This window comes from Somniosus microcephalus, chromosome 1 (assembly GCF_052327205.1).
Source record: "Somniosus microcephalus isolate GS21.2 chromosome 1, FLI_Smic_1.0, whole genome shotgun sequence".
In the NCBI taxonomy this organism is placed as follows: domain Eukaryota; kingdom Metazoa; phylum Chordata; class Chondrichthyes; order Squaliformes; family Somniosidae; genus Somniosus; species Somniosus microcephalus.
This window is the reverse complement of record NC_140987.1, coordinates 430,738,160-430,765,040: the sequence shown is the minus strand read 5'-3', so window position 1 is coordinate 430,765,040 and position 26,881 is coordinate 430,738,160. Positions and strand designations below refer to the sequence as shown.

Sequence of the window (26,881 nt, the reverse complement as noted above, 5' to 3'; positions counted from 1 at the left end):
AGACTGGCTGTTGGATCCTCCGAACCAACAGCCAGGTGATTTCTGCAAAGTTGAAAGGTTTGATGAATCCTGAACACAAGGACTCATCAAACTACACAAAATATCAGTGTTTGACAGCTTCACAGAGCTGTCAAACGATGACATTTCTTCTTTCAAAAGTTCTTGACAGATGGCACATCATACGTTGACATGCTCTGTCAGTGACTTCCCCCTAATTGGCCTGCTGAGCCCGCTGGGGTAATTCAGGGGAAAATCCTGCTGGTTGGCCAGAAGCTGATGGAGGCGGGATTGAAAGCCGGCAAGCAGCAGTCCCGCCTCCAAAAGCTTCTCATTGAGAAAATCCAGCCCATGCAGTCTGTCACCTTGTGACCAGGTGCTGAGAATACTTCAAACTATTGAGGGAATTTCTGAGGTGGGGGGGGGGGGGGGGGGAAGAGAAGCTCAGATGACAACAGAAAGCACTAAAGCATTTGCTGCAATTTTTTTAATTCGCTCTTGGGATGTGGGCGTCACTGGCAAGGTTGGCATTTATTGCCCATCCCTAGTTGCCCCTGAGAACGAGGTGTGTGCCTTCTTCTTGAACCAGCTTTTTATTTCCAGTTGTTTAAAAAACTGAATACAAAATCTGAAACTGCCATGGTGGGATTTGAACTCTCGGTCTCTGGATTATTATTCCAGGCCTCCGTTACTCCAGATAACCACGACACTACTGTATCTAATTCTAATCACTATTTAAACTAAACTGAAAAAATGAAACTTCAATTATTTTATTTTAACTTAATAAAAACAAATTGATAAAAAAACTGGGTTAACTAACAGCACTGTTAAAAAAAAAACTTTGCCTTCCATGGTTCTCCGATGTATATTGTCTGCACAATGACATTAGTTTGTCTGAGAAGTTATTTTCTATTTCTGGCATGCATACATAGAATATACAGCACAGAAACAAGGCATTCGGCCCAGCTGGTCTATGTGTTTATTTACCACATGAGCTTCCCCCTACTCTAAGTATCACTTCCTATCCTTCCCCCGTATCCCTCTATTCCCTTCTCCCTCATGTATGCATCAAGCCTCCCCTTAACTGCATCTATGCTATCTGCTTTAACCACTCCATTTGGCACATTCTCACCACTCTCTGTGTAAAGAAATTCCTCCTAAAGTGTTTATTTGAAATGACTGGTACGCCTGACATCAGTAGTGGGGAAAATGCTAGAGTCCATTATAAAAGATGTAATAGCAGAGCACTTGGAAAGCAGTGACAGGATCAGACAAAGTCAACATGGATTTACAAAAGGTAAATCGTGCTTGACTAATCTACTGGAACTTTTTGAGGATGTAACTGGTAAAATAGATAAGGGAGAACCGGTGGATGTGGTGTATTTGGACTTTCAGAAGGCTTTTGAGAAGGTCCAGCATAAGAGATTAGCGTGCAAAATTAAGGCACATGGGATTGGGGGCAAGGTATTGACTTGGATAGAGAACTGGTTGACGGATAGAAAGCAAAGAGTTGGAATAAACGGATCGTTTTCCGAATGGCAGGCAGTGACTAGTGGGGTACCGCAAGGATCGGTCCTAGGACCCCGGCTGTTCACAATATATATTAATGATCTGGACGAGGGAATTGGATGCAATATCTCCAAATTTGCAGACGACACAAAGCTGGGTGGGAGGGTATGCTGTGAGGAGGATGTCGAGAAACTCCAGTACGATTTGGACAGATTGGGTAGAAACATGGCAAATGCACTGTAATGTGGATAAATGTGAGGTTATCCACTTTGGTGGCAAAAACAGGAAGGCAGACTATTATTGGAATGGCAATAGATTGGGAGAAGGGGAAGTGCAAAGAGACCTGGGTGTCCTTGTGCACCAGTCGCTGAAGGTAAGCATGCAGGTGCAGCAGGCGGTTAAGAAGGCAAATGGTATGTTGGCCTTCGTAGCGAGAGGGTTTGAGTACAGGAACAAGGATGTCTTGCTACAGTTGTACAGGACCTTGGTGAGACCGCACCTTGAGTATTGTGTGCACTTTTGGTCGCCTTATCTAAGGAAGGATGTTCTTGCCATGGAAGGAGTGCAGCGAAGATTCACCAGGCTGATACCTGGGATGGCAGGAATGACGTATGAGGAGAGATTGTGTCGATTGGGCTTATACTCACTGGAGTTTAGAAGATTTGAGAGGGGATCTCATCGAAACCTATAAAATTCTGTCAGGCCTGGACAGACTAGATGCAGGAAGGATGTTTCCAATGGCCGGGGAGTCCAGAACCAGGGGTCATAATCTAAGGATAAGGGGTAAGTCATTTAGGACTGAAATGAGGAGGAATTTCTTCACCCAGAGAGTGGTGAACCTGTGGAATTCTCTACCACAGAGGGTGGTGGAGGCCAGTTCATTAAATATATTCAAGAAGGAGTTGGATATATTTCTTAAGGCTAAAGGGATCAAGGGATATGGGGAGAAGGCAGGGACAGGGTACTGAATTTGGATGATCAGCCATGATCTCATTGAATGGCGGCGCAGGCTCGAGGGGCCGAATGGCCTACTCCTGCTCCTATCTTCTATGTTTCTATGTATTGATATTTATGCCCTGTTCGCCAAGTCTTAAAACACAGTTTCATGAATCATTCTGTAACAATGGAATTCTATCTGCCCCATTAATTTAAAAATAAGCTTTTGGGGTTGAAGCTGAAATTGCCTTTTCTGAAAAAAGAGACTTTCCTCCTCTTCTGCTTGCTTGCATTCTTACTGCAACACTTTCATCTTTCTCCTACCCCCGATCCATATACTCCTCCACTCTCAGCTGACACAGGCTTTCAGTCTTGAATGCTTCAAATGAATCACCATTCACTGGGCTCCGTCTACTCCCATCTGCTTGTTTTGATGGTTCTAATTAGTAAAGATTAAAATGTTTTCCTAGTGTCCTGAACAATATTCCTCCCTCAACCTTTGCCACAAACAAAAAGGACATTTGTCTATCTAATGGCTGTGTGAAATTGCTGCCGCAGAACAGCTACTCATTTGTCTACATAACAAAAGTCACTACTTAAAATGTAATGTGCAGAATTTGAGAATGTTTTGGTGCAGTAAAATGCCAGATTAATGCAAGTATGATCATCAAATTACTCCTTAGTTTACATTTAGCTTCCAGTTTTGCCAGATTATAATTACAACCCAATGCACAGGTTACTCAGCATCTGAAAGAGAAAAATAAGATTCACTTTTCAGAAGTGACCATCATCAAAACAGTTCGTAAATGTCACACCTACATTGTTAAGCTATCTGTCCATTTCAGATGCTGATCAACCTGCTGTGCATTGCTGCCATTTTCTGGTTGTGGTAAACCACTGTTTGTATTCCTGTTTGTCCTGTTTGTATTCCACTGTGTACATGCCTGGACATGCCTCGGCTGACTCCTCCCACAGGTCCTAGTATAAAGGTGACTGCTCCCCAGCCCTTAGTATCATGGACCGGTCGACCACTCGAGGCAGACCTCCATTCTGTTGTTAATAAAAGCCTTTAGTTACTCTTCTAACTCTCAGTCTTTTATGAGTAATTGATAGCGCATCACTGGTTTTATTTCATCCCTACATCTCTACTCCCGATTTCACACAGAAATACTGTTTTCCAGACGCTTTATTGATTTTTTCATTCTCAGAAATTGATTTGGATGAACTCTTTCCTTCACTCTTACCTTCTTTCTCTTTGCCCCCCTGCCGAAAAAATATACCTTTTCAAGAGAGATCCACCTCTTTCATTGAACTAAAAACTTTAATCACTCGCACACTGTGTTCTGCCACTCAGTTTTATCTGTCAGTAATGCTGTTGTCTCCATGGAGGTAAAAAGTGAACCACTCATTAGCTTTCTTCGCCCTTCTTCATCTGCAGAGGTGCATCACTGTTCCCTAGATTGAATGGGCACCTCGACAAACAACTAAAACCTGGAACCATCTTATCTTGCATAGCACTGAATCTCAAGAGGGATCTAGTGTACTTGCTTTATCTACCATGGCAATCCTACCTGTTTTTATGTGATACTGTTTTCCCAGAATCCATGTAGGCTCTTCAGTGTCTGGAAAGTCCTCAAGCAACTCAGAGAAGCCAGGTATTTGATTCTCACACTTGGCCAGAACTGTAGTGATACAAAATAGATGGCACAGTAAAGATACATTTCTGAAGAACTATTCAAAACTGCCAGCAACATTCTTATCTAGCAAATCAGGAAATTTAAAAAAAGCTGGCATCAGTATAAGTGAACACGAAGCTGTCAAATTGTCATAAAAACCCAACGGGTTCACCGGTCTGCTTTTGGGAAGAAAACCTGCCATCCTTACCTAGCTTATATGTGATTTGAGACCCACAATGTGGTTGACTCTTAACTGTCCTTTGAAGTAGTCTAGCAAGACACTCAGTTGTATCAAACCTCTACCAGCAGCTCGAGAAGGCGGCCATTACCACAGTCTCAAGCAACTAGGAATGGGCAATAAATGCCAACCTTGCCAACAATGCCCATATCCCGAGAATCAATATTTAACAAAGACGCTGCTAGGCTGAACATAATAACATGCGGTTGGAATTTTCTGTTGTTTTATCAGTCACCTGTGTTTCTGACTAGAGCAAGATATCAGTCTTGCCTCAGTGGTAGTAGTCTTGCCTGAGTCAAAGGTTGTGGGATCAAGCCCCACTCCACAGACTTGAGCACATAACTTAGGCCGACACTTCAGTGCAGTGCTGAGGGAGTGCTGCAGTGGGAGAGGTGCTTCCTTTTGGATGAGATATTTAACCTGCTCTCTCAGGTGGACATAAAAAAAATCACATTGCACTATTTGAAGAAGTGCAGGGAAGTCAGTAACTGCTACTAGGCTATTTGACCGTAGAAGGCACCACTGCCAAATCCTAACCTGTCCTCACTGAGGATTCACACCCATGCAATGTCCTAGATCAGGAATAGGGACCGAGGCTAATTCCCTCCCCCTCTCAACCCAGGGAAAATTGTAGCACTGTCCTGGCTAAGATCCGCTAGCTCAGCAGAGAGCAGAGATTGAACCTGGGAGTCTCCTGGTCCACAAAACTCAATCCATTTACTCACCAATTCATCCGGGGAAGCTACGTAGTTCAATGTTTTATCTCCTTGGCTCCAGTCCCAGTTTCAGCTAGCCACATCCCACTGTTTGTGGAGTTCCTTGGCACTCACATTTATTTTTTAAGTGGAATAAGAAATGCAATATCACAAAGTTCTCTCCTACCGTAGCCTCAAAAAATGTCTCACCATTCAGTGTTGCTGCAACACATCACAGATAGATTCATCCTCACATGCTATTAAACATATTTTTACCCCATCAAGCTTACCCTAACCAGGTTTTGATTCAATAAACATAGGCAAGAATGTGGCACTAGGACAGCTGTGATCAATCCTCACAACCTGTCACAAGGGTCAACCCAAGTCACCCAGAATCAGTCCTAGAACAGAGGATGTCATTACTATTTGGATCCAAGTCACTTTATTTTAAGTACTGGACTTCGTGTCACTGTGAAACAAATAGTCAGCAAGGTTTCGTTAACCTGACAGCACATTTAAGATGCGCGCATTACAAGCTTAAGTTTAACTTAAAGATTAATCAAGCTTCATCACGAAGAAATATAAATGAACAAACACAAAAGAAAGTCGAGCAGTTGAAGCGCATTGATAAGAAGCCGCTCCTTTGAACGCTTTAACAAATAAACAATCCAGCTGACAGCAGCTGAAATCTGAGATCACAAGGCTTCTTTTGGTTTCAGTGAATTTAATAATGAATTATCGGATTCTAATAAATTATCACAATAATAATAACCGTAACGATCCTGGAGACTGAGACCATCCCAACAACACTGATTGTTACAATAGTTATTGTGGCCTCAAAACAGCCAGAAGTGAAGTTGCTCTCTCAGCTTTTATTTATAGTGTGCCTAGCGACAACATTTTCAAACAAGATTAAATCAACTTAGCACCGACGCTTAATAATACCGCGGTTGAGATACTTTGGGTAGGAGATGTTACAGTTTTGTCACAACAGCGAAGACGTTACCTGCCTCCATTCTCAGCTCTGTCAGTGTCAGCACAGGATCAGAGCGCTGCGCGCAGTGTCCTCTGGTTAATGTAGTCCTCCTGCCCATCTCGCTTTTGTTCCCCGCAGGCCGCGGCGGACTACAGCTCCCAGAATGCGCCGGGCCCGCCAGTGACGCACTACCCGGTGTGAGCTGGCGCCGCCTGAGGCCCCGCCTCCGTTGCTAGGGCTCGAAATTTAGCAGGGCCGGGAGGCAGGCTGATTTTCTGCAGTCAGCAACAGCGAACTGAGCCTTTCACTCCACTGGCCAATTACAGGTCACTGCTCCTGGAGTACTGGAGGTTGGAGGCGATTCAACGCACAAATCGATGCGGTGTGTTTGTCTTTGATCTGATTGGTCGCTGGAGGTCAGCGTGTATTTGACTGACAGGCAGGGGGCGGGACAAATGACATGTCTGGCCGAAGGGGCGTGGCAAAGAACTTGACTGACAGGCAGGAGGCGTGGTAAAGGACAGAGCTTGATTGGCAGTTCGGTGGAAGTGGAGGGGCGGGACTTCTGGTCAGGGTTGCTATGAGAGTGAATCAGCAGCATGGACGGTGTAGTGTCTGATGTGGAGATCTGCAGCCTGGCTTATACAGGGGACTTGGAGCAGCTCAAGACACAGATCCTGGCAAACAAGGGCCTAGCTACAAAAACTGACCAAGTAAGCACAACTAGTCCACAGTCATATTGCCAAAAGGTAGGGTGAGCCAGTTCTTCATAATGTGGATTGCTTTTGGGCCCTAAAGTTTCACCTGCAGTTCCATTGGGGGATTGGTACTCCATTGACTTTGGGAAGGAGAATCTTTTCTTGATAGCTCATTGTGGAATGCATGTAGCCCTGAGTTATTAGACACATCAGGGTGCTTAGAGTAAGGCAGTGCTTTGTCTTTGACCAGCTGCATCCTTTGGTTAGCTTCAGACACATGCTTATGGAGGGTCTCAGCTTTAATGAAGAGCTGGCTCTCTGTGGTGGGTTGGTTGCCTGTGCACTGGTTGGCCACTCCCTGGGCAGCTATCTTGATTTGACAAGCAAAACTAGATGATGGGCTCTGGTATAGAGAAATACCTGCCCTCCAATATATAAGCTTACAGCAGTGGATCCAGTGTGAGAATCTTCATCTTGAAAGTTCAACAGCAGTGAAGGTGCTGTATCAAAGCCTTGTCAAGTAACTAGGGTATCAACTCAGGCACAAGATGTTAATGGCTATCTACTGCAGCTAGCTACAGCTGTCCTTACTCGGCCTTGCTTCTGTAGCCAAGATAGTGAGGTAGATCTCTTCCTAAATCTAATAATTACAGACAGGCTCTTGGTTGGGCCAAATTGTGTAGCAGTAGATGTAGATTACATGCCAACCTGCATATAAGCAGTCCAGCAGTTCTGTGACTCTGCTGTTGTTTGAAGTGATAGTAGAATTTGGCAGTATCTTGGATGTCTAAATAGCCCTTTTTAAGATTGGACTGTTCACCCTGAATAGGGAGGGGTCTAGAAATGGTGCCTTAAAAATGACTTGCTGCCACTCCCCTGGCCAGCTTGCTGTGGCTCTTGAGTCATATCTAAACTAGTCCAGACATGTGGATAAGAAAGTTACTTTTCATTGCACCATGGAATGTCTACACCCTAATGGATAGATAGCAGCTCTCTGACCTGCAGACAGACTGGACTAGTTGCCAGAAAGCTTGTTTGATACAAATTGGCCATTGTTGTCTTTGGCAAAACCAGCCAAACAAAATGATTATCTTACCGAGGCAAGTGAAGATAGATCCTTCTGGAAAGGGAAGGCTGCAGAGCACCGGTATGAGTTTGGTTTTGGATTTTACATCATTTTCAACCTTGCGGCCCGACTGGAAAGTCTTCCCAAAGACATCAGTAACTATCTCCTGTTAACACAGTCAAGCTACCACTGGTGCCTAAGGTACAAATCGCTTGACATGCTGAGCGCAAAGAGAAATTCTAGGAAGACCTGCGTCAGACAACCTGCACGGGCAACGTTCTGGACATATCCTCACTCTGCGCTAGTGTCTACTTGCTGCTGTTACTGTAACACACTAATTCCACAAGATTCTGTCTTGTAGAATAACCTATTGTGAGGCACCTTAGGATTACATAGGACATAGAGCACAGAAACAGGCCATTCGGCCCAACCAGTCCATGCCAGTATTTATGCTCCACACGAGCCTCCTCCCGTCTTTCCTCATCTAACTATCAGCATAACCCTCTCTTCCCTTCTCCCTCATATGCTTGTCTAGCCTCTCTATACTATTCGCTTCAACCACTCCTTGTGGTAGCGAGTTCCACATTCTCACCACTCTCTGGGTAAAGAAGTTTCTTCTGAATTCCCTATTGGATTTCTTGGTGACTATCTTCTATTGATGGCCTCTAGTTATGCTCTTCCCCACAAGTGGAAACATTCTCTCTGTAGCCACTCTATCAAAACCTTTCATAATTTTAAAAACTGGGTCATCCTTCAGCCTTTTTTCAAGAGAAGAGACCCAGCCTGTTCATCCTTTCCTGATATAGTATCATTTCTGGTATCATTCTTGTAAATCTTCTGCACCCTCTCCAGTGCTTCTATATCCTTTTTTATAATATGGCGACCAGAACTGTGCGCGGTACTCCAAGTGTGGTCTAACCAAGGTTCGATACAGGTTTAGCGTAACTTCCCTACTTTTCAATTCTAGACCTCTAGAAATAAACCCTAGTGCTTGGTTTGCTTCTTTTATGGCCTTGCTAACCTGTGGCGCAACTTTTAGTGATTTGTGTATTTGTATTCTGAGATCCCTTTGTTCCTCTACCCCACCTAGACTCGCACCCGCCAAGTGATAAGTGACCTCCCTATTCTTCCTACCAAAACGTAATACCTCACATTTGTCTGTGTTGAACTTCATTTGCCAATTACATGACCATTCTGCAAGTTTATTAATGTCCTCCTGTCATTTGTTGCAGTCTTCCTCAGTATTGACTAAATTGTGAACAGCAGTGGACCTAGCAGTGATCCTTGTGGAACACCACTACCCACCTTCTGCCACTGAATAGCTACCCTTTACTCCTACTCTCTGCTTTCTGTCCTGAAGCCAGCTAGCAATCCATTCTGCTGACTCCGCATTCTCTGACCTTGTTCGTCAGTCTACTATGGGGTACCTTATCGAAGGCCTTTTGAAAATCCAGATAAATTACTGCATTACCATTGTCTATTCTCTCTCTTACCTCTTCAAAAAATTCAATGAGGTTGGTCCAGCAAGACCTTCCCTTTTGAAATCCATGCTGACTATTCATTATTATATTTTTGGTTTCCAGATGGTTTTCTCCTTTTTAGTAGGGATTCCATTATTTTTCCTACCTCCGATGTTATGCTGACTGGTCTATAATTCCCTGGACATGTTCTATCCCCCTTCTTAAATATAGGTATTATGTTAGCTATCCACCAGTCCTTTGGCACTACACCTTTTTCTAACAAATTATTAAATATGCATAGTAATGCCTCTACTATCCCATCCCTAGATTCTTTTAAAATGCGTGGATGCAATCCAGGGGTTTTATCCTCTGAGTTTGATTAGTTTTTATTTAATATATCCCCTTTTTTATTTTAAATGCACTTCTCATTACTAATCTCATCATCATCCAATGTCATGCCCACCTGTTCTATCTCCCCGGTAAATACTGAAGCAAAGTAATTATTTAATATTTCTGCCATCTCTCTATCGTTAGCTGTGGTATTATCCTGTCTAGCCCTTAATGGCCCTATTCCCAACCCAACCTTTTTTTTATTGATGTGCCTATAAAATATTTTACTATTTTGTTTTATATCCTTAATAATTTAATTTCATAGTTCCTCTTTACCTCCCTAATTGTTTTTTGACTTCTCTCCTAATCTTTTCGTATTCTCTCTTATCGTGCACTCCCCTGCTGTCTATGTACTTAATGTATGCCTTTTTCCTTACCCTCAATTGTTCCCTTATGGCTTTATTCATTCATGGAGTCTCATTATTATTTAGTTTGTTCTTTCCTTTTAGTGGAATATATTTTCCTGCACTCTGTTGAACACCGTTTTAAATGTTTCCCATTGCTGTTCTACATCATTGTTTGCCAATATTGTTGCCCTTTTTTCCCCCAAGTTCTATTCTCAGCCCCTCAAAATCATCTTTTCTCCAATCTATTAACCTGGTTTTCGTCATACTTGGGTCCTTCTCAATTATCATCTTAAAGCGTATTATATTATGGTCACTATTGCCTATATGTTCCCCTACTTTTACTTCTCTTATCTGCTCTGGTTCATTCCCCCATTACTAGATCCAATAACAAATCCTCCCTTGGGCTTTTTACATATTGGGTTAGAAAGGAGTCCTGTACTCATTGTTAGGGTTGCAAAGGGGTGGAAAGTTTCCGGTAAATTTCCAGAAATTTTCCACGGGAAGTTTATTTTGGGAATTTTGCCCAAAAAAGCACATGCTAGCATAATATTGTGTTTTTTGTATTTCTTTTTTTTCCACAGGTCCCCTCTCTCAAAATTACTAACAGAGATGGAATCGTAATTATTAAGGAATTTCTTAATCAATATATGTTTATCTTCTTACTTGGCTTGTTTTAATAATTACAAGTTTTGTGTGTGACTGTGAACAAATGTGTCCTGATTGGTTGGATGAGCGACTAGCTCCCTCTATTTGTAATATTTGCATATCGAATTGTGATTGGCCTGCAGGCATCTGTAAGACTGCTATAGTTTTTTTAAGATCCAGGTTAGGGGTCCTGAGGGAAGTCATTTTGTTTTCTGCTGATGTTGTGATGATGCAGTAAGTAAATCAGACTTTATACCAAATAAACCAGTTACTTGTTGAACTCTGTTGTCCTTCAATTTAAAATATACAAAATAATACACTATTGGTGATGTAGCGTCGTGTGTGTACAGGTCATGCTTCCATCACATGGAGCATCAGCAAAAATGTACTCACCCTGTTGCAATCGTGCTGATCGACTGCAGTTCGACACAGAGATGAATGCCCTTTATTTCTCTGCATAGAACAATGCCACGTTTACCGTCGGATGTGTGGAAGGATTTTACCCCAGGCATTAAAGATGGAAACACTGTAGAAAGCCATATGTAAAGAATGCCACAAAGATGCAGCAGCATTTATCCAAATGCAACAACTTCACTCATATTACGTCTATTGGGTGCGCAGCTCATGGGCTTAACCTGCTCCTCAAGGACATCATGGGTTTGAGAACCATGGAAGCACTGTACAAGAGAGCCAAGCAAGTTGTTAAGCATGTCAGGGGAAAACAGGTAGTTGCAGCAACCTACAACTCCAAGCAAATGACAAAGAACAAGAACACCGCACTGAAGCTGCCCAACAACACTAGATGGGGTGGTGTTGTCATAATGTACAACAGCCTTCTGGAGGGTAAGGAGTCGCTGCAAGAAATGGCAATATCTCAGTCTGGGGATATGGAAACCACCATCAAGAAAATACTGCTGGATGATGTGTTTTGGGAGAGAGTGGTTAGCAGCCTTAAACTACTCTCACCAGTAGCATCTGCAATTGCTCAGATTGAAGGAGATGACGCTGTCTTGTCAGATGTTCTCAGGCTTTTTACTGATTTAAAAGAACAAATCAGCATTGCCCTACCCACATCCCTGCTGCTCAAAGCAGAGGAGAAGGCAATTGTTCAATTCATACAGACGCGTCAAGAATTTTGTGTCAAGCCGATTCATGCTGCAGCATACATGCTGGACCCAAAGCATGTTGGGAGACCAATACTTTCTGGAGAACAGATCAACAGTGCTTACAGTGTGATTTCTACCCTCTCACACCATCTCAATCTGGATGTGGGCAAAGTTCTCTACCAAGCAAGGTCTTTGGAATGGGGATGGGATATGGGAATCATGCAAGCATATCAGTGCACATACCTGGTGGAAGGGACTTTGTGCATCTGAGGCCCTGTCACCTATTGCATCGGTGATACTCCAAATCCCACCTTCATCAGCGGCCTCTGAACGAAACTGGTCACTTTTTGGGAATATGCATACAAAGGTGCGCAACAGGCTGACTAACAAGAGAGTGGAGAAACTGGTGGCTATCCGGGCGAACCTACAACTTATTGAGCCAGATACAGAAGTGTCCACCACACAGCTAGACACTGACACAGAGGAGGAAATGGACACGTCCGAGCCAGAGTCAGAGAATCAGGAGGAGCAATGAGGAGCAGAAGACTCAAAGGGACAAAATAAGGACAAATTACAGGCTAAATAAGCTGACGCTCTTATTTTATTTTAGATGGGTCTTTTTTGTGGGGGTTCAATAAAGTTCAAAATTATAACCTAAATAAAGTTTTGAAAGCCTGTTTTTTATTTGTATGGAACAGTATGTCTATTTTGACGACAAAGATAATATAAGGGTCAGAGACAAAAACCATCAGTGTGCAAAAAAACTCTAAATTCCCATGGAAAGTTTCCTCTTTTAAAAATTCCCAGAATTTTGCAACCCTACTCATCATTGTAATAACTGCATTCCCTTATCCCCTTTACCACCTACCTCTTCTGCCCAATTAATATCGGGTAGTTGAAATCCCCCATGATTATTATTCTATGTTTTTTACTCATTTCCCTAATTTGTCTGCATATTTCTTCCTCCAGCTCCCTTCCACTATTAGGTGGTCTGTAGACTACACTTATTAGTGTGATTGATCCTTTATTAATGGATGTAACTGGTAAAATAGATAAGGGAGAACCAGTGGATGTGGTGTATTTGGACTTTCAGAAGGCTTTCAATAAGGTCCCGCATAAGAGATTAGCGTGCAAAGTTAAAGCACATGGGATTGGGGGCAAGGTATTGACTTGGATAGAGAACTGGTTGGCAGACAGGATGCAAAGAGTTGGAATAAACAGATCTTTTTCCAAGTGGCAGGCAGTGACTAGTGGGGTACCGCTGGGATCGGTGCTAGGACCCCAACTATTCACAATATATATTAATGATCTAGACGAGGGAACTAGATGTAATATCTCCAAGTTTGCAGACGACACAAAGCTGGGTGGGCGTGTGTGCTGTGAGGAGGATGCAGAGAAACTCCAGTATGATTTGGACAGGTTGGGTGATTGGGCAGATGCATGGCAGATGCAGTATAATGTGGATAAATGCGAGGTTAGCCACTTTGGTGGCAAAAACAGGAAGGCAGATTATTATCTGAACAGCAATAGATTGGGAAAAGGGGAAGTGCAACGAGACCTGGGTGTCCTTGTGCACCAGTTGCTGAAGGTAAGCATGCAGGTGCAGCAGGTGGTTCAGAAGGCAAATGGTATGTTGGCCTTCATAGCGAGAGGATTCGAGTACAGGAGCAAGGATGTCTTGCTGCAGTTGTACAGGGCCTTGGTGAGACCACACCTTGAGTATGGTGTGCAGTTTTGGTCACCTTATCTGAGGAAGGATGTTCTTGCCATGGAGGGAGTGCAGCGAAGATTCACCAGACTGATACCTGGGATGGCAGTATTGACGTATTAAGAGAGATTGGGTCGATTAGGCTTATATTTGCTGGAGTCTAGAAGAATGAGAGGGGATCTCATTGAAACTTATAAAATTCTAACAGGACTAGACAGACTAGATGCAGGAAGGATGTTCCCGAAGGCGGGAGAGTCCAGAACCAGGGTCACAGTCTAAGGATAAGGGGTAAGCCATTTAGGACAGAGATGAGGAGGAATTTCTTCACCCAGAGAGTGGTGAACCTGTGGAATTCTCTACCACAGAAGGCAGTAGAGGCCAATTCATTAAATATATTCAAGAAGGAGTTGGATATATTTCTTAAGGCTAGGGGGATCAAGGGATATGGGGAGAAGGCAGGGACAGAGTACTGAATTTGGATGATCAGCCATGATCTCATTGAATGGCGGAGCAGGCTCGAGGGGCCGAATGGCCTACTCCTGCTCCTATCTTCTATGTTTCTGTGATCTTTTATCTCTATCCATATGGATTCTATTTTTGTCTTGCTGAAAATGATCTGGTCATTATCTTATTGCTATTTGTGGGAGCTTGCTGTGTACAAATTAGCTGCTGCGTTTCCTACATTACAACAATGACTACACTTCAAAAGTACTTCATAAGTAAAGCGCTTTGGAACGACATGAGGTCATGAAAGGCGCTATAGAAAGGCAAGTCTTTCTTTCTTCAAAAATAGTGTCACGGGATATTTTACATCAAACCCGAGAGGGCAGACGGGGCCTCGGTTTAACTTCTCATCCGAAAGACAGCACCTCGGATGGTGCAGCACTCTCCTCAGTACTGCACTGGACCGTCGGCCTAGAATATGGGCTCAAATCTCTGATTTGAACCCACAGCCTTCTGACTCGGAAGCGACCGTGCTACCATTGAGCCACGGCAAACAACAGCAACTGCAAGGGACTCTGTACACCAGGCCAACCATTTGTTTTGGGGGGGAAAAAAAGCTTTACAGGAAACTTTGGTTTATCCGGAGGTTAAAAGTCCAGAAAGCTCTATCTACCGACAAAATTCAGAGCCGTTTCCTATAAGTTTTTTTACTTCTCGTTGCTTTTTTTTTCCCCAGTCAGGCTCTGCAAGGTCTGTAGCTAAGCAACAGCTTCAGCTAGAGACACTTTTAAGCTGCAGCCGACTGTTTTGAAGCTAAGCAACAGGGTTTGTTGATTCACACGGAGCTGAAAATCTCCGTATGTTTCAACATTAGCGCTGGTTTGTCCGGCAGTTTTGATGGGACGGCAACAGGTCGGTGCCGGATATCACAAAGTTTCCTGTACTTTGACACGCCACAAGGCTTACTTTAAAAAAACAAATTACCTGATTATTATCTTGCTGTTTGTGGGACCTTGCTGTGCACTACTTGGCTGCTGTGCTTACCTACATTACAACAGTGAATACACTTCAAAAGAACTTCATGGGCTGCAAAGCACTTTGAATGTAACATTTTTCTTTCTTTTTATGCACAGTAATGGTTATTGTAGCTTTGGATATGCTTGAAATTATATCAGTAAATCTGTGAGGGTTATTTATGTGGTCTCACCATGTGAAGTAAATAATTTGAAATAATCTTTCTCTCTCTTTCCTGTCACGTTTGCTCAGGATAACAGGACGGCATTACATTGGTCATGCTCAGCCGGACACAAGGACATTGTAGACTTTCTGCTAAGTCTCGGAGTACCAGTCGATCCTAAAGATGACGTGAGTAGAGTTGATTAATTCTTGTTCAAACTATCTCTTACTGTTCACTGCTGCAGTCCATTTAAAAATTCTCATCCTCGTGTTCAAATCCTTTTTTTTTATTTATTGATGGGATGTGGGCGTCGCTGGCTAGGCCTGCATTTAGTGCCCATCCCTAATTGCCCTTGAGAAGATGGTGGTGAGCCGCCGCCTTGAACCGCTGCAGTCCATATGGTGTAGGTACACCCACAATGCTGTTGGGAAGGGAGTTCCAGGATTTTGGCCCAGCGACAGTGAAGGAACGGCGATACAGGTCCAAGTCAGGATGGTGTGTGGCTTGGAGGGGAACTTGTAGGTGGTGATGTTCCCATGCATCTGCTGCCCTTGTCCTTCTAAGTGGTAGAGGTCGCGGGTTTGGAAGGTGCTGTTCAAGGAGCTTTGGCGAGTTGCTGCAGTGCATCTTGTAGATGGTACACACTGCGGCCATGGGATGCCGGTGGTGGAGGGAGTGAATGTTGAAGGTGGTGGATGGGGTGCCAATCAAGCGGGCTGCTTTGTCCTGGATGGTGTCGAGCTTCTTGAGTGTTGTTGGAGCTGCACTCATCCAGGCAAGTGGAGAGTATTCCATCACACTCCTGACTTGTGCCTTGTAGATGGTGGAAAGGCTTTGGGGAGTCAGGAGGTGAGACACTCGCCGCAGAATTCCCAGCCTCTGGCCTGCTCTTGTAGCCACAGTATTTATATGGCTGGTCCAGTTCAGTTTCTGATCAATGGTAACCCCCAGGATGTTGATAGTGGGGGATTCAGCGATGGTAATGCCATTGAATGTCAAGGGGAGATGGTTAGAGTCTCGCTTGTTGGAGATGGTCATTGCCTGGCACTTGTGTGGTGCGAATGTTACTTGCCACTTGTCAGCCCAAGTCTGAATGTTGTCCAGGTCTTGCTGCATTTGGACACGGACTGCGTCAGTATCTGACGAGTCTCGAATGGTGCTGAACAGTGTGCAATCATCAGCGAACATCCCCACTTCTGACCTTATGATGGAGGGAAGGTCATTGATGAAACAGCTGAAGATGGCCTCGTCCCTCCTTATCTGTGTAACTGCCTCCAGCCCTCCAACAACTCAGTGTATTCCTTCAACTCTGGTCTCTTGTCCATTCCTCCACTTCCTTCACCCTGCCATTGGCGGCCGTGCCTTCTGCTGTCTAGGCCCTAAGCCCTGGAATTCCCCATCTTATCCGTGTCTCTCTCCTCCGTTGAAACCCTCCTTAAAAGCTACCTCTTTGACCAAGCTTTTGGTCACCTGTCCGTGTCAATGTTGTGTCTGGTAAGGCTCCTGTGAAAGGACTTGGGACGTTTTGCTACGTTAAAGGTGCTATATAAATACAAATTGTTATGTTGGGCTATGTTTTCATGGGTTGCGTGGTCACCTTAAAAATCAGTGAGATCCTGTGATATTCCAAACTGTTTCCTAAAGTTAATGTAAAACCGCATAAAATTCATGAAATCTGCATCCCATGAAAAACATGCAGCTCCATGTATGGGGGAAGATTTTATCTGAGCAGTAAGTGTAGCATTCATTATTTAGCATTCTTTATAAATGGGCTTATGATTTAATTATACATAACCAACCGACAATAGTTTCCCTCTATGAATTATGTTGCAGGGGAACGTTAACAAGTAGCTGTTTAAGAACTCTAGGCTCATTTACAATTAAATGTCCTTCTTGTACAGAGCAAAGGTATTGCAGCTTATGTGGGGAGGGGAGGAAAGGAACTATATTAATGCAGATTGGTAACTGATCTTGGATTGATGCTATGTTTAATTTACTTGGAACACTAATCTGCTTTTTATTGGGCTCAAACCAGTCACTTTTTTAGTTACCAGCAAAGTTCCCCCTAAGGTGCGCGGCCACGCACCAATCTGGAGGTCCCACGCAAGCCGCTCACCAGCAACTGCTGCTGGAAAGATACCCTGCATGCAGCGGCTGCGCAGTAAATTCAAAGGGACCGCGCACTTAACCAATGTCCCCTCCAATCATTTTTTTTTTATCAGTCTCCCTTGCACTAGCATATTGCCTCCGCAAGATCCTGCAAATCCATTGGCGGGATAGGCACACCAACGTCGGTGTTCTTGCTCAGGCCAACATCCCCAGCATCGAAGCTTTGACCACGCTCGATCAGCTCTGATGGACTGTTCACATCGTCCGCATGCCCGATACGAGACTCCCAAAACAAGTGCTCTACTCTGAGCTCCGGCACGGCAAGAGAGTCCCAGGTGGGCAGAGGAAACGCTTCAAGGACACCCACAAAGCCTCCTTGAAAAAGTGTAACATCCCCACCGACACCTGGGAATCCCTGGCCCAAGACCGCACAAAGTGGAGGAGAAGCATCCGGGAAGGCGCCGAACACCTCGAGTCTCTTCGCTGGGAGCAAGCGGAAGCCAAGCGCAGGCAGCGCAAGGAGTGCACGTGAACCCAAGCACCCCACCCACCCGCCCCTTCAACCACCGTCTGCCCCACCTGTGACAGAGACTGTAGGTCCCGCATTGGACTCATCAGTCACCTGAACTCATTTTTAGTGTGGAAGCAAGTCATCCTCGGTTCCGAGGGACTGCCTAAGAAGAAGCATATAACTATTTACTGAAACAAATCACGTTTAGGAGCATTGGTTATTTTTTTTTAGATGAATCTCACAAATCAAATTAGGATTATAGTATTGAGAAATTGATTTTTCCATCTTTAGCACCACATTGTCGGAGTTGAGCACTCCTAGGCCTATTGAGATGTGTAACATAAAGCTCCCTCCCATGTAGCACGAACGTCTTTTAACTCCAACCTCTGAAGGGCAACCTCACTCCCGCAGGAACAGACTTCTGTTTCCCAATCCAACTATTTTAGTGACTTCTCTCGGTGAGCTTGCTATGTGACAATTTGTGCCAAGTACAGTACTGGCATTTTGAAAAAAGTGTCCTACTCAAAAACTAGATCCTGGTATCTGCAGTACTGTATTTCGATTGCACTAGGGAAATCCTTTCACCTCTTCTCGGGTGGTTCTCTACTCACCGATTAATGGTTCGAAGTGAAATACATTGTGGCCCGTCTAAACCAATTTCTTGCTCCGTAACACAACAGTGTCCAATTAATGGAGAAAGAATCACCTAGGTTGTCATCTACACTCCTACCATAAGAGGGTGCTCAGGAGAATTAAGTCCCGTTGTTGGGGCTGATTAAAGAGAAGTCTTGATCTTGTATCCAACTGATATCTGGTCTGAGAATGTCCACTGCTGGGACTTGGCTTAAAAATCTGGCCCTAAACAGTACAGATTTTCAATTCTATGTAATATTTTAACAAAAGTTAAATAGTACATTTAGAATTCTAAAAATGAAAAACTGCAAATGTTGGAAAACTGAAATAAAAACAGACAATGTTGGAAATTTACAGGCTGTCGGCAGCTGGAAACAGAAAAGACTGGTTAGCATTATGATCTGTGTTGCTAAAAGGGTGTACACCTGCCTGTTTTCTTGACAGCTGCTGCCTGACCTGTGTACTTTCAGTATTTCCTGTTAAGTCTCGCATTCAATTAAGCCCTTAAACTAGTGTGCTGACAGGTTTTTTTTTAATTATTTTATAGGTCGACTGGACTCCCCTGCACATTGCTGCATCAGCAGGTCGAGAGGAAATCGTGAAGGTGCTGATTGGTAAAGGAGCACAGGTCAATGCTGTCAATCAGAATGGTTGCTCACCGCTGCACTATGCTGCCTCTCGAAACCGATATGAGGTATTGGGCTAACATTTAAACATGAGTCCATTTCTCTTTAGTCAATATCCTGTTTTTTTTTTGTTCACTTCCCCAGCTCTCCTGAGGTGGTTATTCGAATTGAGTCGTGGTTCCTCAAACACCTACGGCCCTCTGGCACTCGCTTGTGATTGAGGTTTACGGTATTTTTATGAGCCTTTCTTCTCCCTTTCAACCAGTTTGCTGCATTCTGTGTAAATAGATCTCATCTCTTCTACATTACACAAACTGCAGCCTCTTGGATGTCAGTCCCTGGAAAGATCTTGTAGCCTTGGGAATCATAGATTCTAGTTCACCAGTGCTCCTTGCACCTTTACTTCGCTCTTAGACGTCCCAAAATACATAAATATCAACATGCCACACTCTCTAGTTTGGTTTAGGTCCAAGTTGAGTTACTAGGTTTTAGCTACAGTAATTTTAATGAGGGACAGCACAATTGTACACAATGGCTATTAAACTTCCTTTTGAAGATGCACTTGCTCCTTCAGCCGAAACCAGTTTATAGTCTCTTTCTCACCCTGGTGCAAACTTCAGTCTGGTTCCTGGAGATGCTCATTGTCACATCCCTCTTCCTTATTTGCTCACATTCTGGCAGTTCTCAAACCCAGGACTTGCACATGCTATTTTCTCCTTGATTTGCCCAGAGGTCAGCGTGGGCATAACGATTTGGATTTGCAATGTTTCGTTGCTCCTCTGTCTTTCTGACAGGGTCTGTCCCAAAATGAAATTGTGCACAGAATGGGAGGTGATGACATGGTCTTCCAGGATCGATTAGCATGTCAAACTAGTCTGAAGCTCAGAAATAACAAGCATTTACAACAGTCCATATAACCTAACACTTGTTGGGCATCTCAATGTTTTGAGGTTGAAGATAAAATCTGTCTTAGCTTGTAAATTATACAGAAAAGGTCAGATATAGCCAACTTGACTTCCTCGTAACAACAACAACTTGTATTTATATAGCGCCTTTAACATAGTAAAAGGGGGTTGGGGGGGGGGGGCACCAGAGGTAATAATGTGGGAGCGGGAAGAGAAGCCATTGCAGGTGATTCTCTGGTTACGAATAGATCAGAATGGAACCAGGCGAGTGCCGTTCCACCCAGTTGGACCACGGTGGAGAGGTGTGGGAGATGGATGGAGTAGTCAACCGCGTCAAAGGCTGCAGACAGGACGAGGAGGGATAGTTTACCTCCCATCTAAATTTATACTGTGACCTAACCAGTGAACCTTTCCTTCTGCCAAAGGCGGATTTGTGTTGGGATATGGCGGCACAAACATCTGCAGCCCTCTGGTATTCACCTAAGTAGCCACTTTGCACGTGTAAGCCAAATTGGTGTGTCAGTGGGCTAAGTAAGTCATAATGTGCATTACTGCTAAGCTTGATTCTGTCCTCACCCAGCAAATGCCTGGGCACTTTCCAACAGGAGTCATTGAATCACAATCAAGCGAGGGACCCTATCTGACTTTTGTATTTTGTCCCTGGGAGTTTTCATTCTCAATACAGGAAACTTTGGTTTAGCCGGAGGTTGTATGTCCGGAAACCTCGATCTAACGGCAGAAATCGGCAGCCGTTTTGGTTAGGTTTTTTTTTATTCTAGCATTTTTTTTTTTTTTTTAACAGTCCGGCTCTAGAAAGCGTCTCTGTACCTTAGCAACAGCTTCAAAGACGCTTCCAAGGTACGGGCCGAGTGTTTACAAGCTGTTGCTAAGCAACAGTGTTTGTTGTCAGATACGGAGATGAAAACCTCCATATCCTTCAACATTAGCGCTGGTCTATCCGGAAGTTTTGATAGATCGGCAGCAGCTCGGTCCTGTCGGTGCCGGATATCGCGAAGTTTCCTGTATCAATCAGGAGGAGTGGGGTGCAGAGCCAGAAAAGCCTGACATACTGTAAATGACCAGTCTCGCTGTCAATCATAAACCTTTTTTTTTAAGAAGTTGTAGGCATCGGTGAATGCTGGTAGCTGTAGCCTGCTTCGCTATTGTGTCTTCACTAGACAACGATACCTCTGGGAACCTGAGGCGCTCACATTATTGCAGGCATTTCAAACACAGCAAATGCAATTCTTTAGGTTATGCTGAATCACTTTATGGTAAATATTGTATTTTTCACATCCGATTGTCACAATCTTTATTTCTAGTAATATGTCTTCAGTTTAGTGGAGACCCTAAGATGGTGGCGGAAAGGGTTTTCAAAACTAGTTTGGTGCAGTGATTTGATCCAACTGTCTTTATTGGTAGATTTTGCTGACAAGTCCTTTTTATTAAAAAAAAAAAAAAATTGTTTTCACATCATTAATAGTTCCTTATTGAAAGGTTTTCGGCCTTCCTCGTGTTTGATTCCTATCTCTTGTTTGTGATTTGTTGTTTTAGGAATATGAAATTTGAACTTTCAGCTACAAATAATTTGCATGTTAAACTTCTGAGACTGGAAATGTGATGATATGGATAAATGAATGCAAGAAACAACTTTTTTTATCAGTTCATATATATTGCTCACAGTAAGTCAGATAATGTACTATTTTATAGAAGGACAGGCCTACCACATATTCTGTTTTACAGGTCAAAAGTCTAATTGTTAGGGAAACAGCGCCTTGGGTCACTCAAGAGTTTGATTGCTGTTTGTTATGGGAATTTTGCAAACCAGTTTCAGGCTTCAGATCAGAAACACACAGCATTTTAAGATTGTTTTCCCCCTGCACGTTCACTGACATATGCTTTTAATATATTATTATCAGTGGGTCTCCTGTGGTTATTTTATAAGGATAGAAGAGTTCCATCATGTAACGCACAATGTATAATTCTCCTACTAAGCGATGAGATTGTTTTCCCTTAAAGTCACAAAGTCTACTTGTTAAATAAGCACTGGGTGAGGTCAGAGTTTAATTGCTCTTCAGGCTGCACTTGTATTGAACCTTTCAGGTCTTCAGGACATCCCAAAGTGCTTTATGAGCTATGGATGACTTTTGAGGCATGGTCACTGTCATGCAGACAAATGTAGCACAGCAAGGCCCCAGACAGCAGATGAATGAATGTCCCGGTAATCTTGGTTTTGTTTGAGGGAGGGATGTTGGCCAGGATGCCAGGAGAACCCCCAGCCATCTTTGAACAGACTGATCGAATCTTTTACATTGCCCCAGCAGGCTGACGAGGCTTCCACTTAATGTATTCTCCAAAAAAAGGTGGCAGCACTGACAGTGCAGCACTCCCTCAGTATGGCACTGGAATGTCAGTCTAGATTAGGTGCTGATGCCCACAGTAGGGCTTGAACCTTGCTGCCAACTGAGCCGAGCTGCCAGCTGCCAGTCAGAACCGTCGTTGCATTTTTTTTTTAAAGTGTGTTCGATAAGGTCAGACAGTGGTTACAGGCACTCTAGCTCCAATGCCCTTGTATCCATTTTCATAAAGGGGTGCAGAGCTAACCCAGGTAATTACAGAGTACAGGAAACTCTTTGGTATCCGGGACCGGCGTGTTGCCGGTTGATCAAAAATTCCGGATGACGGAGAGGGTTATCTACCGAGGCTATTTTTAACAAAGAAAAATTTTAAAAAATCAAGAAATGTGCAGTATACAGTAACTGGGTACTCGCCTACAGAATGTTGTGTTAAATGGATGGTGGAAGATGCTTGATTAAGTACAGTACTGCCAGTTGAGGGTAATGCAATGCAATGACTACCAGCAGCGTGGGAGACACACAGTACCCCTGTAAAATAGCGGATCAGAAGAGACTACCGGCAGCGCGGGAAGAGTCAGACTCCTGTTACAGGGGTATTGAGGTGTTCCGACTCCAGACAGCGCCAAGAAGCCGAGTAGTGGCAGTTTGGAGAACTATCCCCACTGACTAACTCGGCCACCGCGGGAGACTCGGACTCGGCAACATTGCCGGTTATTGAGGTGTTGTTTTCGGAGTGAGCATTTTGCTGGTTAATAGAGAATTCCAGATATTTAGGTGCCGTTTAAACGAGAGTTTCCTGTAGTTACTTTAACATCCGTGGAGTAAACTTTTTGGAATCTTTGAATCATGAAATATCTAGATGAAGAGAAAATAATTAGTAGCAGTCAACGTAGATTTCAGAAAGGAAGATTGCTCGACGAACCTGATAAAATTATTTGATGAGACTACAGATTTGGTGGATGTGGACTTTCGGAAAGCCTTTGACACAGTACCACACAGGAGACTATAGGAGAAGATTAAAGGGTGTGGAATTCAGGGAAAAGTAGCAAATTGGATTTAAAAACTGGTTAGAAGGGAGTAAACGGAGAATAGGAGTTAAGGGCAGTTTCTCAGTGGTTTGAAGTGGTAGTGGTGTGCCACAGGGTTCTTCTGTATGGGACTGCTCCTAGTCAGAATGTATGTCAATGACTTGGGAATAAAGAGAGTGATGTCTAAATTTGCAAATGATATTAAAATGGGGTCATAGTAAATAATCCTGCGGACTAAAGGAAGCTGCAAGTCGATCTAGAGAAGATGCTGGAATGGGCAAAAAAGTGGCAGATAGAATTCAATGTCAATCAAGGTGAGCTACTACATTTTGGATAAAAAAATAATAAAAGTAGTCATTATACGGGGCAAGGCTGAGTGATGTGGAAGAGCAGAAGGTTCAGTGGGGGAAAACAATCTCAAGTGGATACGGTCATTTAAAAAAAAAGCTAATGGAATACTGGGCTTTATGGCATAAAATATGTAATGGTGAATGTATGTAACACCTTTAGTGAGACCACAGTTGGAGCACTGTGTGGAGTTTTGAGCTTCACACTGTACGAAGGATGTTTAGAGAGCCTAGTTCATACTCATTACGATGCTGCTCAGAAAAAATCCTCCAGCTCCGCTGCTTGTTGTCATGACCCTCTTCCTGACCTCGGCATTTCCTGACGCCTTCCATCGTTTACTCCTCTGCTTCCCTAGCAGGCTGCTCTGCTCCTCTCGCTGAGTCAACCTCTGGCCACTTTTCATTTCACAAAGAACACGTTTTGCTCCCTGGTCACCCATCCACTTCCACCCTGCCGTCCTGTTACTGATGCAATCTGTGGCTTTTTCTTTTTATAACCACCTCTCTTTTTGCTCCACCATACTCGCTCTGACCCTCGACTTTCCTGCAGTCCTCCTCCAGCTGCAGGTAATCTCCGTGGCCCACTGACCCCCTGCACAGCCAGAACACCACAAAGGCAAACATGGGAGTAAAACAGACATGATTCCTGCATCACCTCATTGCCAGAATTCAATATCTGTAACTTTGCATCTGTCGCTGGGTTTGGTGGTGATTTCCCCCCACCTACTCAAGTGAATTATTTGACTCCGCAGTTGGTTGTCATGAAAGCTCTGGCTTGCATTCTCTACTTCACGTAGTCTCTTGTGCTTTTTTTTCCTTTTCTTTTTGTCTACATGTTTTGTATTCGAGACTACAAACCTCTTTTAGCATGCATGTGTGTGGAGAGAATAAAACACATCTTGACAAAACTCAGGTTCATGGCTGAATAATATCAGAATGGCACAATGGCTTAACTTCTGCCTCGCTACCTGACTCGTTTGTCAGCCACGAGGTACAATAGCTCTCCAGCTATCCGTTATCCAACATGCGATGGTCCAATGATAAGTTTGTCAGTTGAGGTGGTAAAGTTCAATCCAGTTCAGATTATTCTTTACCATAGAGTGCTGGCTGATGGCACTGTGACCATATGGCCCACTTAAATTCACTTGTATTCTATAAGATAATTGACCTATTTATTACTTGAAAAATGCAAACATGGATGCAAAGCTTCCTGGTCTAACTTGTGCATTACACTCTTGCACTATGACCACTTTACATAATGCTCAATTATGCTTAGTTCTGAATACTTTTTACTTTGAAATGTTTGTCCTGCCTCTCTCACCCTCGGCTGTGATGTGAGAATGAGCTTGGGCTTTTAAAACCAGCACTGTAACTTCTGCTCAATGGTTCAAAGGGTTATAAACAGCATCTTTTCATAATCTCAACAGCCGTAACTGAGTGAGTTTCAGTCTGACTTAATGATCACCTGACCAAATCTGCTTTCATGATGCATGACACAATCACTCCCGCCCCCCCAGGGTGAGTTCACATATCCATTTGTGGCTGGAATTCAGTGCCTGCCCTCTGAAGAAGATCCCAGCGATCTACTGCTAAAGCTACCTTGAATAATCCACAAGAACCTTCGATTTATTAAAATAAGTCCTCTCATTAGAGAACTGGGCTGTCATTCAAACGTTTTAAGATTGCGTTTCAAGCCACTCGCCATAACTTGTGACTTGTCATAAGATGTAAATTGCTTGGCTCTGAAGGACTATTTATAAAGAGGACATGGTTACCATCAGTCATGTGTCTTGTAATTTACTCAAAGCACATCTACAGCCAGTTGAAAACTGAACAGACTGGAGGAGCTAACTTGAATAGATTTTTTTTACTATGTATTTAAAAAGTCTTGTGTATGCATGCAGTTGCTGTTGTCCTGATTTTGGGTCGCACTTTTATGTCAATAATTAACATTGAAATTGCCCATGTAGACATTTTAGAATGAAAATCCTGAGAGTGAAATTGGTCTTGGGCAGTAGCACAAAATGGGTGATCGCTACCGCTCAAAACCAATTTCACCTCCCACCTATGTAAACAGTGCCTGTAACACTCTAGTTGTATGCTCCAGCGAGTAGGTGGTGCTGTGGAGTGAGTTTCTGAAGTCTCCCAACTTTGTCACTATCTTGTATATTAAAATGGGTAATGCAGCAGGCAATTTACTAGTGTATTATGTTTTATTTTGATGGTTGATTGGATTATTGTCTTTATGTTGCTTTTTGGGTTGTCTATCCTTGTAGAGGTATTCCTGTAGTTGATTGGGAGGGCAAGTCTGTTGCCAATCCGATGCCTGGCCAGCTAGTTGCTAGTGATGTTGATAACTCCCCCTTTATTTTTCTCTTCTCCATGGCTGCAGTCAGTGCGGGGAAAATCCTGCACCCCACCGCTCAATGCCACTACCCTTTAATGTTGTGTTTATATTATTGTAAAGCAGCAAACTGCTTTTTTTAAAAGCCCTAATTCTGTTTTCACTATCTGTTGCTATAGATTGCTTGCATGTTGTTAGAGAATGGAGCAGACCCGAATGTTACAGACAATATCCACTCCACTCCCTTGCATAGAGCTTCAGCAAAAGGAAACTTTCGTCTTGTACAGCTCTTGCTGAAGCATACAGCCTCTACAAACCTCCAGGACTTGGAGGGAAATACACCACTGTAAGTACCTCGCTTCTTTTGAAGGGGTGTTGTTCATGTGGAACAGGGGTATTAAAATAAGGGTAAAAACTAAAGTATAACTCTAAACAACTTTTGTCTTCTCTTTCTCTTTCCCCCCCCCCCCCGCCTCCTCCTCCACCACCACCCGCCCCCCCCCCGTGTCATCTGTACATATATCACTAATAATCATAGAATATAGGTGATTTAAATATGTTGACAAATACTAGTTCTCGCCAAATTTCATGCATCATTTCATTTTAAAAGGTGTTTTTGTAAGAAGGTTTCACACAAGGTATTATTAAGTGCTTAGTTTTTGCGAGAGAGGGTGAGCTAGCGCACAAATTGTGGTCAACGTACCAGTGCTTTGTTTTCAAGTTCGCAGTAGCAAAAAACAATCATGGAAAGACAAATTTCCAGGATCCAATCAAAACACACCTGCTTCATAACAATCCTAATTGGCCCAAACTAGCACAACATCCCCCCCCCCCCCCCCCGACTATCGTACAACACCTTTGTCTGCCCCCTGTCCCATATTACCTACTTACTGAGCAATGCCATGGAAGATCTGCTAACCATATTTAAAGCTGTACACCACCGTACACAGACA

General features: G+C 43.5%; 2 protein-coding genes across 3 annotated transcripts in view; one reads left to right on the top strand and one right to left on the bottom strand.

Moving 5' to 3' along the window:
• The window catches only part of atg4a (autophagy related 4A, cysteine peptidase), a 48,729-nt gene extending 42,337 nt beyond the window's left edge, over nt 1-6,392 (bottom strand). Inside the window, exons 1-2 of one of the 2 annotated variants that reach the window (XM_086000618.1) lie at nt 6,058-6,392; nt 4,014-4,124 (exon numbers count right to left, since the gene is read on the bottom strand). In XM_086000618.1, the coding sequence (XP_085856744.1) occupies nt 4,014-4,124; nt 6,058-6,145 (199 nt within the window). In that variant the 5' untranslated portion in view covers nt 6,146-6,392. The remainder of the gene's footprint in view (nt 1-4,013; nt 4,125-6,057) is intronic. The other variant, XM_086000609.1, reaches the window with a different exon arrangement.
• A 175-nt stretch (nt 6,393-6,567) lies between these two features.
• Nucleotides 6,568-26,881, top strand: part of psmd10 (proteasome 26S subunit, non-ATPase 10) — a 33,564-nt gene continuing 13,250 nt past the window's right edge. Inside the window, exons 1-4 of the mRNA XM_086000645.1 lie at nt 6,568-6,740; nt 15,158-15,256; nt 18,869-19,015; nt 26,108-26,274. Coding sequence (XP_085856771.1) covers nt 6,627-6,740; nt 15,158-15,256; nt 18,869-19,015; nt 26,108-26,274 — 527 coding nt within the window. The 5' untranslated portion in view covers nt 6,568-6,626. The remainder of the gene's footprint in view (nt 6,741-15,157; nt 15,257-18,868; nt 19,016-26,107; nt 26,275-26,881) is intronic.